This window comes from Panulirus ornatus, chromosome 16 (assembly GCF_036320965.1).
Source record: "Panulirus ornatus isolate Po-2019 chromosome 16, ASM3632096v1, whole genome shotgun sequence".
Taxonomy (NCBI): Eukaryota; Metazoa; Arthropoda; class Malacostraca; order Decapoda; family Palinuridae; genus Panulirus; species Panulirus ornatus.
The window spans coordinates 44,240,187-44,256,791 of NC_092239.1; the positions used below are offsets into that span (position 1 = coordinate 44,240,187).

The following is a 16,605-nucleotide window of genomic DNA, read 5'->3' on the forward strand; positions in this document are numbered from 1 at the left end:
TATAGATGACTTGACGTTTTCCATAAGAAGCGCCGCTCTTACGGACTTAAGTCCACCAACATGGAGTAGGTCAGAAGCCTGCGACATTTGGTTACCCCCCTTCCCCCACACACCTAACTTCACTGCCTCTTAGATACCCGGGTATCACCGCTTAGCTGGGTACCCATCTCCCAGATGAATCTAGCGCGTCCAGCACCATCTCCTGAAGAGGTTACCTCCATCTCAGAAGACCTTGAACACACACACACACACACACACACACACATGACACCAGTATACCATGCATAAAAAGCAGGGAACGGGCTGTCAGCAGGGAAAGGCCCGTGTCGGACCAAGCAGAGGTCCGACGATCTTAAACTCAGCAAACCAGTCACGCAGTTGACTCACCAGCAGACAGCAAGTGCACCACTCCGGTACCTCAAGTCTTGGTGATGTAACTCTAGACTCAAACCGCCCTTTGGCGTCTCCGTCAGTAGATGTCCCAACGTGACTCCTGACGTTTTCATCTTCCTGGCAGGTTGCACTGTGGTGCCTTATCTCCCACGTCCACCTTCGACTGGTCTCGGTGGGACCTCCTACAGGAGCTTCACGTCTACTCGGCAGCCAGGCACTTCTCCCACGTGCTCCTGCTTCATCTGACGCCTCCTACCATCACCAGCACCACAGGACCCCAGCCAAGCCTGTCTCGTATTACTCGACCCACCACCTTACTTTACTCCTTCCTCACCATAATCCTGCACCTCCAGTAGCCCATTGCCCTCTGTTGCCTCATCTGGTATATCCTATCCAGTGAAGTATTGTTGTCGTTGTTGTTTAACGTGTCTCCACGCCCCTCTCTGTGAGTCATACCACTACAATAAACCCAACCAGAACACCTGCTATAAGAACACTGAAAATATAATGGTCGACGGCGCAAGCAGTAGCTGGCAATTATTGCATGATTACAAGAAAACAAATAAGTGTTACGACATGAATCACAATGTTCCAATCAAGGTTTGTATAGTTGATCTAAGATGTGGCATATCCCTTCCTTTCAGCCTAGGAAGTGTTGGTGGGGCTAAGAACTCGTGAAGTGAAACTTCATCCACCGAAGGTGGGAGAAACATATGAAGGATTTGATAAGGGAAACACTTTCGTGATACAAAAGAAAATAATGCATTTGGAGGGATGTAACCTAAGGGAGATATGAGGTAAATACTGAATATAAGGAAGGAGAGAAGTTAGTTTAAACGTACGAAGGGGATGACTAGGAATGGTGAGGCGCCAGACTAGATGGTCTGGCAGTGTGGGTGAGAACGTTGGTACCAAACCACAGCCGAAATATGAGCCACTTGGACCTGGGCGCCAGCATCACGCCAGCCAGCCAGCCAGCCAGCCAACCAGGCAGCCCACCTGCCCACACACACACACACACACACACACACACACACACACACACACGCGCGCGCGCGCCAGCGCACACACACACACACACACACATACACACACACACACACACACACACACACACACACACACAAACACACACACACACACACACACACACACACACACATACACACACACACACACACACGAGCCAGATTCTCACGTAATGGACGGAAATCGAAGAATATCTGAGTTTTCTCTTTGGGTTCATTTGATTCAAAGGCACTAGGAGTGTGTATACCCCAAGACTGCTGGATGGGCAGTAGCAGGTGTAGTGGAGGAGGAAAAAACGGCCGGGACCCTGGGTGTCAGGGTAATGCTGGCTGTGTTGTGGTCGGATCTACAGAGGGAGAACTTGCCAGTAGCTGCGGGAGGGCAGCGACTCGTCCTCTTTCCCTGCCTCCCCCCTCCCATCTCTTTCCATCTATCTTCCCATTTCTTTTTCGTTGCTTCCATCTCCGTCCTCTTTGCCCCTGCTCCTTTCCTCTCACATTTAGTTACCCAATTTTTTTGAAGACCTCTTCCTTCTATTTATCCTGTCTACATTTTATTTTTCCTTGTCCTTTCCTCTTCATTATTATTCATCGTCTCTCCTACCTCTCTCGCAGCTCTCTGCTCCCTATGTCTCATGCACGAGAGTAAGCAGGGACAGGTATGATCATGTCTTCTTCACCAGGTGTTATATTTGGTTCTCCAGAAGGTGTCAGAATCAACAGAGACTGGCCAAAATCGCTTTTCCTTGGGTGGTTCTTTCGTGGATGTTATCAATCTTCCTTATTATAGTGTGATCCAGGATTTTGTAACGCTTCTCGTGCGATATTCTGGTTCCCTCTCTGATGTACATCTTTTTATGTTGAAGGTTCCGGTCACGAACAAATGTCCACATCAAGGCCGGACCTTAATTGAAATGAAGAGACTTATGAAACGGAGAAAGAAAAGACAAGGGAAAGGATTTACGAACATTGAAGGAAGTGAAAAACCAGTCTTTTAAAATGTGCCAGGTCATAATTCTTGGGGAAAAAATGGGAAGGCAGAGAGTTCCAAAACTTCGACGTTTAGGAAAGAAACAGGTGTCAAAACGGCCCACCCTTGAGTTGCTGATGGCCACACAACAATCATATGATGTAGCAGCTTGCCGAGTATTGCATAATCTAACTAGTGGCGTGGGTACACAAGCAGCCAGCTCTCGGGAGCAAAAACCAAAGTAAAACCTATAGAAGCGAAAAAATGAACAAACATTGCGGCGTGGGGCAAGGGGGTCAATTTTGAAAGTTAGCCTGGGACAGTTTATAAGTCGAACCTTTTTCGACTAAGCTCTGTTCATTGAGGATACAGAGCTAGAACCACCCTTAATGTGAGAGTAGTACCCCATATAAGGATGAATCAATCCATTGTGTAAACGGAGTAACTGTTCAGAAGAGAAGTTTCGACAGCTAAACAGGACGCCCAGTATCTTACTGGCAGATTTAGCTATTCCTGCAACGTAGGGTTCCCAGGAAAGACTGGATGTTACAGTATTACCAAGTATGTTCAATGAGTCAAGAGGTGGAATTACGGAACCGTCAAAGGAGAGACGAGAGTTGTGAGGAATTTTCTATGGAAAGATGGTGGAAATTGGGTCTTGGAGGCATTAAACTGAACAAGATTTTTGTACCCCAATGAGTTATCCTGTCCAAGTCTGAGTTTAATGAGGAAACTGTGTCAAGATGAGATGCAGGTCGAGTGAGAGAAGAGGAATCAGAACTGAAGGATGTGGATGAATGCAGTGTTGAGTCGTCAGCGTATGAATGTACTGGATTATTTATGGGAGAGGAGATCGCTGAAAAATAGGAACAAAAGTGTAGGGATAGGAAGGAACCTTGAGGGGCAACGTTGTCGATGGAGAAAAGGGGGAGGCTGATCTATCAATAACCACAGAGATAGATCGGCCGGAGAGGAAGCTAGATATGAAGGAGCAAAGTGAGGGAAGGATGCCAAAAGAGCGGAGCTTAGAGAAAAGACCCCGATGCCACATTCTGTCAAAAACCTTAGATATGTCAAAGGTAACTACTCATGACTCCCCAAACTCTTTTATGGATCATGACCAGATATTAGTAAGATAGGAAAGAATATCACTAATGGATCTCACCTTACGGAAGCCATACTGGTGATCAGAGAGACGACTATGATGTTCGATGTGTTTAAGAATATGAAAGTTGAAGAAGGATTCAAAAACTTTAGATGGTAGATATCAAAGCAATAAGAGGGGCTAGAACAGTCACTCTTATTAGGGATGGGATATATAAATGCATGCTTCTAAGGAGAAGGAAAAGTTTTGGTTTTTAAACAGAAACGGAACAGACGAGCAAGCACAGATGCAAATTCAGAGGCACAATCTTTCAGTACACGGGGATGGATGCATAGGATTAGTTAGAAGAGCATCAGGGGTTGAGGGAATATTAGTCATTCAAGGTGGAGTTAGAGGAGACACGGGAACTAGAGTTGCTTTGTCTACTGGAGAGACAGCTATAGTACCGTCAGAACGAAAAAGTGGTGAAAAGTTGGAGCAACATAAGTGCTTTGAGATGCCTTTAGCTACAGACCAGTTGATATCGAGGAGAGGTTATCGCACCTCCTTTGAATAAAGGAACGCTTCTTCTCACGGATAACGTGCTTGCAGTGATCATGGGCAGTGACAAAACCTGAATGGAAGCCAGAGGAAGGGAAGTTCCGAAGCCGGATATGCCTGATCCCTTGCCTGAATGGCCTCAGATCAGGAACGGTTGAACCATGGATTGGGAGAAGAGGTCGTCTTGGAGGAAGAGGGAATAAATGCTTCCATTCCAGCAGGAATACTCTTTGCTTTGCGTTTGGCTTAGACAGAAGCATTACCATTTAAGAGACAGTGATTTAGCCAAGGAGAGTAAAAAAGGAGTTGCGTAAGTTATTTCAGTCAGCTTTGTTGAGGTGTCAGTATTCACTCTAAGAGGCTGCTGGGTGGGGAGATGCCGTTAGAATAGATAAATCTATGAGTCTGTGATCAGATGAACCAAATGGGGGCGAGATTGTGTATTTACAGTGGGATGGACTAGAGGTAAAAAACAAATCCAGAATATTAAGAGAGTGGTCACAGCGATCAGGAGTATAGTTAGGGTGGGAGATGATTTGCTCCATGTCATTGAGAATGGAGAACGTGAGGGCTTCAATCCCTCTACTGTCCGTACTGGAGGAATTCAACCATTCCCTATGGTGAACGTTCAAATCCCCAGGGCAGAGGAACTCGGCTTGCGGATGAGAGGATGTCACAGTCTCATGGTAGGAGTTAAGATGGTCGAGGAAGGATATAGAATTAGTAGGATTAGGAGAGCAATAGGCGAAACAGGGAATGTGTGGTAGTTGGGAGACAGACCTTGAGCCACATAACATCAAAGTTTGAATACTGAAGGTCCTTGAGGCGTGCAACAGGTGTGGTGATGTTTGGAGTAAGCACAAACACCACCTTTGAACCGAAAGAGTAAGTGGAGGTTATAGTCAGATATGCAAAAGGGACTAGTGAGAACATCACTAGACAACTGTGTAGCAGAGAGAAGTGAGATATAGGGAGAGGTACTGGACAGATGGTGTTCAACAGAGGATAGGTTACTAGAGAGACCACGAATATCAGTATAGTTTGTAGAAAATGAGGAAGGTCTAATAGGGAGGGAAAGGTCATGATGGGAGGAGCTGGTACTACTACTGCCAGAGCCCTCACTCTCATTGGCAGTAGAGTCAGACAGAAACCCGGAGATTCTTAGCACCCTTGATATCAGCCGGGGACACCAAAACTTACGTGGTCAAACAGACACGTAATACAACACCAAGACGTACGCCATGCAAGAGATACACGCGATGAAATATACCAAGGCGTACGGAATACAACAGAGCCTAGGGGTCATAGATTTGGTATACTCTGTCATCATGATATCTATGTTTGAGTGGACAGGAATCGGCAAGAGTACTTATGTGAAAAAAATAATAATGATAAGCAAGGTTGGAGTAAGTGTATGGTGTACGTGAAAAAGTAATAATGATAAGCAAGGCTTGAGTAAATGTATGGTGTACGTGAAAAAGTAATAATGATAAGCAAGGTTTGAGTAAATGTATGGTGTCCGTGAAAAAGTAATAATGAAAAGCAAGGTCTGAGTAAGTGTATGGTGTACGTGAAAAAGTAATAATGAAAAGCAAGGTTTGAGTAAATGTATGGTGCTTGTGATACTAAGATGGTGGGACTAGCTCAGCAGCCCCGTTTTGGTGAGACAGAAAGTAAGACCAGCAATCATGACATGGAAAATGTAAGATGGTTCTGGGCACCACTTTAACGCTCCTCAGTCTGGGCGTCTGTTGTCAACATCCTACTACCTAATGAGTTGTTGCAAGGGTAGGTGACTGGATAATCCTTGAGTTAACTGGGGTACTGGGAGAGGCCAATACATTACCTCCTGAGCCCTCCTTCTCACTGGGGGAAAAATCCGTTTCGATATCTGCTTTTTCTGGTAGACTCTGACTTTACTAGAAGTGCGCGTTCAGGGATTGTGTTGTTTGCGTAGCTTCGTCGTCGGCGTAGATGTCCATACACGTATTTCCAGTTGGAGGAGGGATATCAACCGTGTAAATAATGATTAGTGTTTTTTGATCAGACGTTGCCCTGTGGGAATCCACTTTACGAAGGAAATCTGGATGATGTCGCCAAGTTTAACATTATCTCCTCCGAGCGCTGGCCAAGGTAGTTGCATAGTTAGTCTTTCTATGATATCTGGCAGCCCAAATTGGGATAGTCTGTGTTGTTGGAACAGAGTAGAACATTCCATGAAGAGATAAAAAATTTGTTGAAAGTCAGGGAAGATCTGATCAAACAATTTCCAACACAGAAGCCATCAACACCGTACATCTTTTTTTTTTTTCCAAACTATTCGCCATTTCCCGCGTTAGCAAGGTAGCGTTAAGAACAGAGGACTGGGCCTCTGAGGGAGTATCCTCACCTGGCCTCGTTCTCTGTTCCTTCTTTTGGAAAATTAAAAAAAAAAAACGAGAGGGAAGGATTTCCAGCCCCCCGCTCCCTCCCCTTTTAGTCGCCTTCTACGACACGCAGGGAATACGTGATAAGTATTCTTTCTCCCCTTTCCCCAGGGATAAAACACCATACATGTATTGCTTAATCATGACCCATAAACGAAACAATCCCCTAAGGCAAATTTAAGCTCTATAGGTTCTGCTACATATATGATATCCAAGTGGTTAGTGACATTACTCTCTCCTTTTGTGGACACCATTTCAGATTCATTCGTAAAAAACAGCGAGGAATTGGTTAGAAAACTGAAATCCTTCAATGTAGAATATCCTTACAGATTAGTAAGTTTTAATAAGAAATCGCCGTTCGCCAACGTCTCGGTAAATGTGTTATCCTTCATCCCAAACATCTTGAGAAACAACTGTAAGGGCATCCCCAGCAAAAACGTAATTAAACTAATAAGATTTTGTGTAGATAATTCATCTTTTGTGTTTGAGGGCAAATATTATACACAACATTCAGTATGGCCATGGGTAATCCCCTTTCCCCTGTGTTGGCAAATATTTACATGGAGTATTTTGAAAGCCATTTGCTAGACACAATAATGGAACAAAATTCGTTTCGCTCCAATATGTGGACGACGTACTTTACTCTTGGCCTAATAGTCTACCCTTTTTGGATGTAGAGGTCATCATGGGTAAAGCTATCCTGAAAACTAAGGTTTTCATATCTATGTACCTGAGAGCATATAGGACTTCAGATATTGAATTTTTAGATGATGAACTGAAAATGGTTCAGGACATTGTACAGAAGCTAAGATTCCCAACAAACATTCTTAACCAGTGTCAAAATACAGCAAGGAAACGTTTCTACAGTGAGCAAAATGCTAAGCCAGAACATAAAAGTTACCAAAGAACTCTTGTTCTTCCCTTCCGTGAGAATTCCTTCGAATATGTTCATATTCTCAAAAACTTAATGTAAAAGTAGTATTCATATATGACAACACCATCAAGAAAGCCCTTATCAAAAATAGCCCATCAAATGATAAAGGTATTGTTTATAAAGTCCCATGTAAAGACTATAACCAATTTCATATTGGACAATCAGGGAAAGATTTGGAGGCCAGGATCTCACAATATAAGTATAGTGTCAGGATAGCCTAGCAAAGCAAAGGCTTGTTTCAACACGAAGCTGCCATCGATCAGTATATCGATTGAGAAGGAGCTAAGACCATAGCTAAATCAAACTGTTTCAGTGAAAGAAATGTCTTTGAATCATGTTTGATCTCTGGCACATTTGATTGATGTAAATATGTCACTTGGTCATTTCAAATGTGACAGACTGTCAAATGAAATAATTGATAAGACTTATCCACCAGAATAACCCTGTCCACGAACAATGTGAGGAGAGGAAGGCCAGATGTCAGGTTATATAATTAGTGTCCACCTGCACTCCACGGGGATTGTGAAACCCCGCCTCACTGCTACCTCTGTGCTTTTAAGGTTCTCAACACTTATATCTCCCCCACTCTGTCTGAGGATGTAATAAACGAAAGTACTCACCATTTTTATTTTCTCTTTCCAGTGGCGATTGATGCATACATTTCTTCACGATGAAGTGAAGGTTCTGCATATACATACACACACACACACACACACACACACACATATATATATATATATATATATATATATATATATATATATATATATTTTTTTTTTTTTTTTTTTTATACTTTGTCGCTGTCTCCCGCGTTTGCGAGGTAGCGCAAGGAAAACAGACGAAAGAAATGGCCCAACCCCCCCCCCATACACATGTACATACACACGTCCACACACGCAAATATACATACCTACACAGCTTTCCATGGTTTACCCCAGACGCTTCACATGCCTTGATTCAATCCACTGACAGCACGTCAACCCCTGTATACCACATCGCTCCAATTCACTCTATTCCTTGCCCTCCTTTCACCCTCCTGCATGTTCAGGCCCCGATCACACAAAATCTTTTTCACTCCATCTTTCCACCTCCAATTTGGTCTCCCTCTTCTCCTCGTTCCCTCCACCTCCGACACATATATCCTCTTGGTCAATCTTTCCTCACTCATTCTCTCCATGTGCCCAAACCATTTCAAAACACCCTCTTCTGCTCTCTCAACCACGCTCTTTTTATTTCCACACATCTCTCTTACCCTTACGTTACTTACTCGATCAAACCACCTCACACCACACATTTTCCTCAAACATCTCATTTCCAGCACGTCCATCCTCCTGCGCACAACTCTATCCATAGCCCACGCCTCGCAACCATACAACATTGTTGGAACCACTATTCCTTCAAACATACCCATTTTTGCTTTCCGAGATAATGTTCTCGACTTCCACACATTTTTCAAGGCTCCCAAAATTTTCGCCCCCTCCCCCACCCTATGATCCACTTCCGCTTCCATGGTTCCATCCGCTGACAGATCCACTCCCAGATATCTAAAACACTTCACTTCCTCCAGTTTTTCTCCATTCAAACTCACCTCCCAATTGACTTGACCCTCAACCCTACTGTACCTAATAACCTTGCTCTTATTCACATTTACTCTTAACTTTCTTCTTCCACACACTTTACCAAACTCAGTCACCAGCTTCTGCAGTTTCTCACATGAATCAGCCACCAGCGCTGTATCATCAGCGAACAACAACTGACTCACTTCCCAAGCTCTCTCATCCCCAACAGACTTCATACTTGCCCCTCTTTCCAGGACTCTTGCATTTACCTCCCTAACAACCCCATCCATAAACAAATTAAACAACCATGGAGACATCACACACCCCTGCCGCAAACCTACATTCACTGAGAACCAATCACTTTCCTCTCTTCCTACACGTACACATGCCTTACATCCTCGATAAAAACTTTTCACTGCTTCTAACAACTTGCCTCCCACACCATATATTCTTAATACCTTCCACAGAGCATCTCTATCAACTCTATCATATGCCTTCTCCAGATCCATAAATGCTACATACAAATCCATTTGCTTTTCTAAGTATTTCTCACATACATTCTTCAAAGCAAACACCTGATCCACACATCCTCTACCACTTCTGAAACCGCACTGCTCTTCCCCAATCTGATGCTCTGTACATGCCTTCACCCTCTTAATCAATACCCTCCCATATAATTTACCAGGAATACTCAACAAACTTATACCTCTGTAATTTGAGCACTCACTCTTATCCCCTTTGCCTTTGTACAATGGCACTATGCACGCATTCCGCCAATCCTCAGGCACCTCACCATGAGTCATACATACATTAAATAACCTTACCAACCAGTCAACAATACAATATATATATATATATATATATATATATATATATATATATATATATATATATATATATATATATATTTTTTTTTTTTTTTTTTTTTTTTTTTATACTTTGTCGCTGTCTCCCGCGTTTGCGAGGTAGCGCAAGGAAACAGACGAAAGAAATGGCCCAACCCCCCCCATACACATGTACATACACACGTCCACACACACAAATATACATACCTACACAGCTTTCCATGGTTTACCCCGGACGCTTCACATGCCTTGATTCAATCCACTGACAGCACGTCAACCCCTGTATACCACATCGCTCCAATTCACTCTATTCCTTGCCCTCCTTTCACCCTCCTGCATGTTCAGGCCCCGATCACACAAAATCTTTTTCACTCCATCTTTCCACCTCCAATTTGGTCTCCCTCTTCTCCTCGTTCCCTCCACCTCCGACACATATATCCTCTTGGTCAATCTTTCCTCACTCATTCTCTCCATGTGCCCAAACCATTTTAAAACACCCTCTTCTGCTCTCTCAACCACGCTCTTTTTATTTCCACACATCTCTCTTACCCTTACGTTACTTACTCGATCAAACCACCTCACACCACACATTGTCCTCAAACATCTCATTTCCAGCACATCCATCCTCCTGCGCACAACTCTATCCATAGCCCACGCCTCGCAACCATACAACATTGTTGGAACTACTATTCCTTCAAACATACCCATTTTTGCTTTCCGGGATAATGTTCTCGACTTCCACACATTTTTCAAGGCTCCCAAAATTTTCGCCCCCTCCCCCACCCTATGATCCACTTCCGCTTCCATGGTTCCATCCGCTGACAGATCCACTCCCAGATATCTAAAACACTTCACTTCCTCCAGTTTTTCACCATTCAAACTCACCTCCCAATTGACTTGACCCTCAACCCTACTGTACCTAATAACCTTGCTCTTATTCACATTTACTCTTAACTTTCTTCTTCCACACACTTTACCAAACTCCGTCACCAGCTTCTGCAGTTTCTCACATGAATCCGCCACCAGCGCTGTATCATCAGCGAACAACAACTGACTCACTTCCCAAGCTCTCTCATCCCCAACAGACTTCATACTTGCCCCTCTTTCCAAGACTCTTGCATTTACCTCCCTAACAACCCCATCCATAAACAAATTAAACAACCATGGAGACATCACACACCCCTGCCGCAAACCTACATTCACTGAGAACCAATCACTTTCCTCTCTTCCTACACGTACACATGCCTTACATCCTTATATATATATATATATATATATATTCTTTCTTTTTCTTTCAAACTATTCGCCATTTCCCGCATTAGCGAGGTAGCGTTAAGAACAGAGAACTGGGCCTTTGAGGGAATATCATCACCTGTCCCCCTTCTCTGTTCCTTCTTTTGGAAAAAAAAAAGCAACATTAGAAGCACTGTTTTTAGAACAGGTTGGGAGAGTAGGGCAACACTAAACACGTAGACTTATCCTCTTTTGTCACATCTTTGTTACAAGAAGCTAGAATGTCTCCCTAGCTTTCCATTAAGGTTCGTTTACAACCCACTTGGGATAATGTAACTCCCTAAAGATACGTCTTATATGACTACATTCGTCTACCAGGCCTGTGGTATGTGTAATGCTCTTTAAGATATAAGCATAATTAGAGACATCTTTTTTTTATAGAAGGATCATGTACTGAGTAACAATGAATATAACTCTCAGAGTTGTGATGTTGGCATTCAAATAACTTTGTTAAGTACTGACACCTGATGAGGTGGATTGTCTCCACGAAACGTTGTGCCACATGTATAGAAGAATTACATGTTAAATGAAATTGTTTGAACTACTGAAGAGCGATTTCACCTTCATACCTATCTTCAGAGAGAGAGAGAGAGAGAGAGAGAGAGAGAGAGAGAGAGAGAGAGAGAGAGAGAGAGAGAAGGGGAGGGGCTATAGCTGACTCGAGGGAACCCCACTGTATTCTCATCTTCCCATCGTCTGGTGACATTTGATCCCTACAAAAGCGGGTCCTCTGTCGCGTCGTGTGTGAGAACAGGAAAGCAGTCATCCTAGCTCAGATGTTAAGGTATAGTAGCTCTGGGTTACTTTCTAACTCATGATTTATTTTCCCTCACAAATCTGAGTCAAAACAGCAACAGGATGGCGACCAAGATCTGGATATTCGACGGTGGTGAAGCCCTACCATGGAGGGATAGGCTGGCCGTGCCACCTGCTAGACGGTCGCCCTCACTTCCCTACATCCACTTACTGTAATGTCCTCCCTCTCACCCCACTCTCACTTTCACTCGTCCTCCCTTCCTGCTTGACAAGTACTCTCACTTTTCACCCATTTCCTCCCCCCTGACGGCCATTCTCAATTTCCTCCACCCTTCCCTTCTTTTGTAAAGTTATACAATCGGTAAATCAGTAGGAAGGGCTCTCTGACCGCAACGCCTCTCACAGTTTGAAGCGAGGTCCTTCTATATATTTGAAAACGATCTGAACTTATTTCCACAAAATTAGATGACAACATTTAGCAACAGATGAAGTAATCTATCCACACAGTTTTGCCGCAACTGAGTCCAGGCAAACACTTTTTCACTTCCTTACTAATGAATTTCTTCGTTAAAGAATATATTAGATTTCATAACAACCTTTATAGAAGACTCCTTATGTCCCGTTGTGGACCTGAACAATGGAAAATCTGAGGTTAAATCCGACTTCTGTCAATTGATCAATTCGTCAGATATTTCGGTTAAAAGATTCAGTAAGGAAATGACTCAGTAGCTAAGCTCTGGCCAAACCAAGAAGGTGATTTCCCTCCCTCAATTGAGCCATTACTGATTCAGTAAGATTGAGAAAAGCTTATCTAAAACAACGACTGATTATAAAATTTCATGAATGAATATACATAGGTTGAGAATACAACACAGTCATTAGCTAAATAAGAAAAAAGAAAAAAAAAATAGAAAAAAATCGTTTAGGCAATGTTTTGTAAGAAAGAGAGCGACATTGAGTTATGATAAAGTCGCAGGGCAGACTGATTGTATCCGTATCCAGTTCTTTTATAAACGACTGAAGCAACCTAGTATCTAGCGCTCAGTGTATTTTTTATCTTTAGCCGTCAGTGTCATTGTTTCATGCAATCAACCATCGAGAATTAGAGCAGTAGTTGGCAGGAGCACACATGGCCGAGGATGGTTTGATTTTTGAAGAAAACATAGATTCAGGCAAGGGTTCGAAGCTTCGAAAACACTACACAGTATGTGAAGGACAGAATGCATGAACGCGCCATCAACTTATACTTTCTTTTTATTAAGTAAAAAGAAAATGTCTTAATTAAGTTGTTGATGACGTCACTACTCTCAGCAACTTTTATGAATGGCAGGAGAGAGAGACCAGGATACGATAACACGCTTGCCACCATCCCGTCACCTGCCGGTCGGAACACCTTTCCTGTCATCTGAAGCCTCAAGGACAACCTTAGTAGGGAAAGTATTGACTATATAAGCAACCTCGGCCGTTACTACGGCACAGTTCGCTGACCTACGTCCACAGTTATGAAGGTAAGGCAGACAATGCACTTATCTCGGGGGCTTCATTTATACTTCCTGTCTTCAAACTAATGCAAAAACTCAAGATAGTCAGTAAATGGCATTTCATTTTTGCTCACATTATCAAAAATTATTTTCTTTTTGGCATTGATCACGTTGAATGATAGTGAAGTGTCCTAACATGAATCTCGGTGACATGTACTGAAAAGGCAAAATTAGTGCAGGTTAATGGAAAACATGTGATGCTTCACGAATCTGTTTTTCGAATCAGTGTTAAGTTCTCATCATCTCATTTCACTCAGGTACAGGCAGGCTTGTTGCTGTTGTTGGCCACTACAACTCTGGCAGCTCCACAGTTCAGCTTGGCTGACCAGCAGGTACGTGATCTCGTCTGATCCATAACAATGTTCTGGCAAAAAAACGTCGTTTTACTCAGAATATCCTGAATGGCTACGAGAAAACGATAATACTTGAAAATAATATTCCTTCAATATCATTCCAATAATTTGTAGTACAAATATAATGTCTCCACCTCCCTTTGTAACTGTTATTTACACACACACACACACACACACACACAAGACAGAGTTCAACCAGGCAGATGTTCCTCACGTCTGACGTCCTCACAGGTAACGCCCTACAGCTTCGCGTACGGTGTGAACGTACCGGACACGGGCGACGCCAAGGAACACAAGGAGTCCGTCTCCCCGTCAGGACGGACCGAGGGCGAGTACCGATGGCTCCAACCCAACGGACTCTTCAAGTGAGTAATTCTAAGTTCTTTGTGCATCAAGTATACTGATGGCTTTAAAGTCTTCGAGAATTGATACTTTTCATAACTTGTTCTCAATTTGATATTGCGTTTGATATCTTGCACAATACCATATCTATAAATCTCTTTCGAAAAAACCCCGAAATCAGCTTGTGTTTTAACGAGTACAACAAGTACTTCTGTCTTCGACATATGTTCTGTGTAGTTATGTTCCTGCAAGTTTGCTAACTTTTCCAGTGGTAGAATAAATGACTTGTTTCCCGAGGCAAATTCTTGGAACACACACACACACACACACACACACACACACACACACACACACACACACACATACATACATATATATATATATATATATATATATATATATATATATATATATATATATATATATATATAAATTTTTATTTTTTTTCATGCTTTCTAAAGACCTCGAAGTCTTTAGCAACGCTGCCTTACGCAGATGCTCTCACAGTGAGACAATATCTGGAGGGATCTTTACCGGGTATTACATTGTTGTGTCAATCACACTCAAATAACTAAGTAGATTAAACACAAATTGTACGTTTTCATATAGAGTGAGCAGTGAGTTTACATTTAAAACCGTAAATTACGTTGACATAAAAACTAATGTCTTGGATTTGTAGTCGATATGAGAAAGGTCATTTTTTCTATGGGAATATAGTTGACATACTCAAGAGTTTGCCAGTGTAGTATAATTAAACAATGTACATCTCCAGAGTGACTCGCTACACTGTAGAGGGCGACTCAGGCTTTCAAGCCACCGTCACTGAGGAGGCCGGAGACCCAGTGGCCAACTACTACTTCGACAGGTTTGATGCTTCGGCAAGTGCCATTGGAAGACAGCAAGCCTTTGGAAGCACACAGCCCCTTACAAGTGAGAACTTAAGCCGACCGACAAATTCTCAAAGTCAATCCTTCAATCGAGCACAAGGCTTCCAGAGTCAAAACTTCGGCAGGACGCAGCAAAGGAGTCAGAGCCTGAACGTAAACAATGCACGAATCCAGAATCAAGTCTTTGACAGTTCAAGAAATCTCCAGAATCAAGGTTTCAATCAAGCAGTGATTCTCCAGACTCAGGGAATCAACAGCGTTCAAAGAAACCAAAATCTCAACAGTGCACAGAACCTACAAAATCAGGGTTTCACCCGCCCACAAACCTTTCAAAATCGGGGTTTAAGTAGTGCACAAAGAATCCAAAGCCAGAGCTTCAACCGAGCTCAAAATCTCCAAAGCCAGACCTTCCAACGACAAGGAGACTCCCAGAATCGGGCCATCAACCGTGCAAATAACTTCCAGACTCAGCAGAGATCGCAGTTTGAGGGTACTGTCAACAATAGAGTGATTGATGGAGGCATAGTTGATGGCGGAATCATTGATGGCGGCATCATTGATGGAGGCATAATTGATGGAGGCATAATTGATGGAGGTATCATCGGTGAAAGCGCGGCTGGGAGAAACAACGTCTTCAGGAACTCAAACACCGTCAATAACCGCTTCAGTTCTGGGAGCATCTCTCAGGAGTCAGCATCTTTGAATCAGGATCAAATCGCTTCAGTTCAGGATCCAGAAACTTTGGTTCAAGGTCCAATAATCTCATCTTAGGATCTGGTGGCCTTACATCAGGATCCACCAACTCCAATGCAGGATCCGGACGCTTCAGTGCTTCAGGTTCAAACAGCGAAGTCAGTCGCGGCGTAGCTGTAGTTCTGGCAAGTGATCCGTCCAGGGTGAGTGCCTGAGACTGGTCGCACTGATGTGATTATAAATGTCTTCTTTCATCTGTGAGCAATAACAACTTCACTCGGCAAGTCACTGTAGGTGATCTCCATGACTAAGAGAGGGAAATTGAATCATGATAAGGTAGGGTAAACTAGGCTTGAGTAACAGAGTTCAGTTTATCCTGGCCCAGGTGTTGATTATGTGTTTGATAAAAGTGATATTGAAAATATTTATAATCTTGTGTTGTGCATTCTCCAGGTTGTTTGAATAGGATCTCTTGTTCTGTTTATATATATCCATTTATCTATTTTTTCTATACTTTATGAATCTCTGAGGTAACTTTACTGTGTATCTTGTTATTTTTGTTATCATAGATCTATTTGTGAGTTTATATAACAATAAACATTTAAGCAAGGTTACCTTAAACTTGGCAGTCTTCTTCCCTTTCCTCGGAATGACATCGTTAATTCATTGTTGAGAATTTAGTGAATCGAAATCCAAAGATCATAGACCTAGACGGTTCGTATCTTACGTATGATGTCAACATGGACCTAGACGGTTCGTATCTTACGTATGATGTCAACATGGACCTAGACGGTTCGTATCTTACGTATGATGTCAACATGGACCTAGACGGTTCGTATCTTACGTATGATGTCAAAAATGGAAAAGTTACCGAGAACGAACCAGAAATTGTTCCCTTTATATCTAGACCAGAGGTCTGAATTAGTGGAGGGTGAGGTGG

At 42.8% G+C, this 16,605-nt stretch overlaps 1 protein-coding gene across 1 annotated transcript; it reads left to right on the forward strand.

The window, feature by feature from the left end:
* Positions 1-13,295: 13,295 nt before the first annotated feature.
* Positions 13,296-16,274, forward strand: LOC139754275 (uncharacterized). Its single transcript, XM_071671660.1, has 4 exons — positions 13,296-13,357; positions 13,648-13,722; positions 13,975-14,108; positions 14,858-16,274. The coding sequence occupies exons 1-4, from the start codon at positions 13,352-13,354 to the stop codon at positions 15,741-15,743; spliced, it is 1,101 nt and encodes a 366-aa protein (XP_071527761.1). The 5' UTR covers positions 13,296-13,351; the 3' UTR covers positions 15,744-16,274.
* The last annotated feature ends 331 nt before the right edge of the window (positions 16,275-16,605 follow it).

Bases quoted from the DNA above. Each gene is read 5' to 3' on its own strand.
- LOC139754275 (XM_071671660.1), top strand. The intron at 13,723-13,974 runs GTACGTGATCTC...ACGTCCTCACAG, and splicing joins TCAGCTTGGCTGACCAGCAG to GTAACGCCCTACAGCTTCGC. The intron at 14,109-14,857 runs GTGAGTAATTCT...GTACATCTCCAG, and splicing joins CAACCCAACGGACTCTTCAA to AGTGACTCGCTACACTGTAG.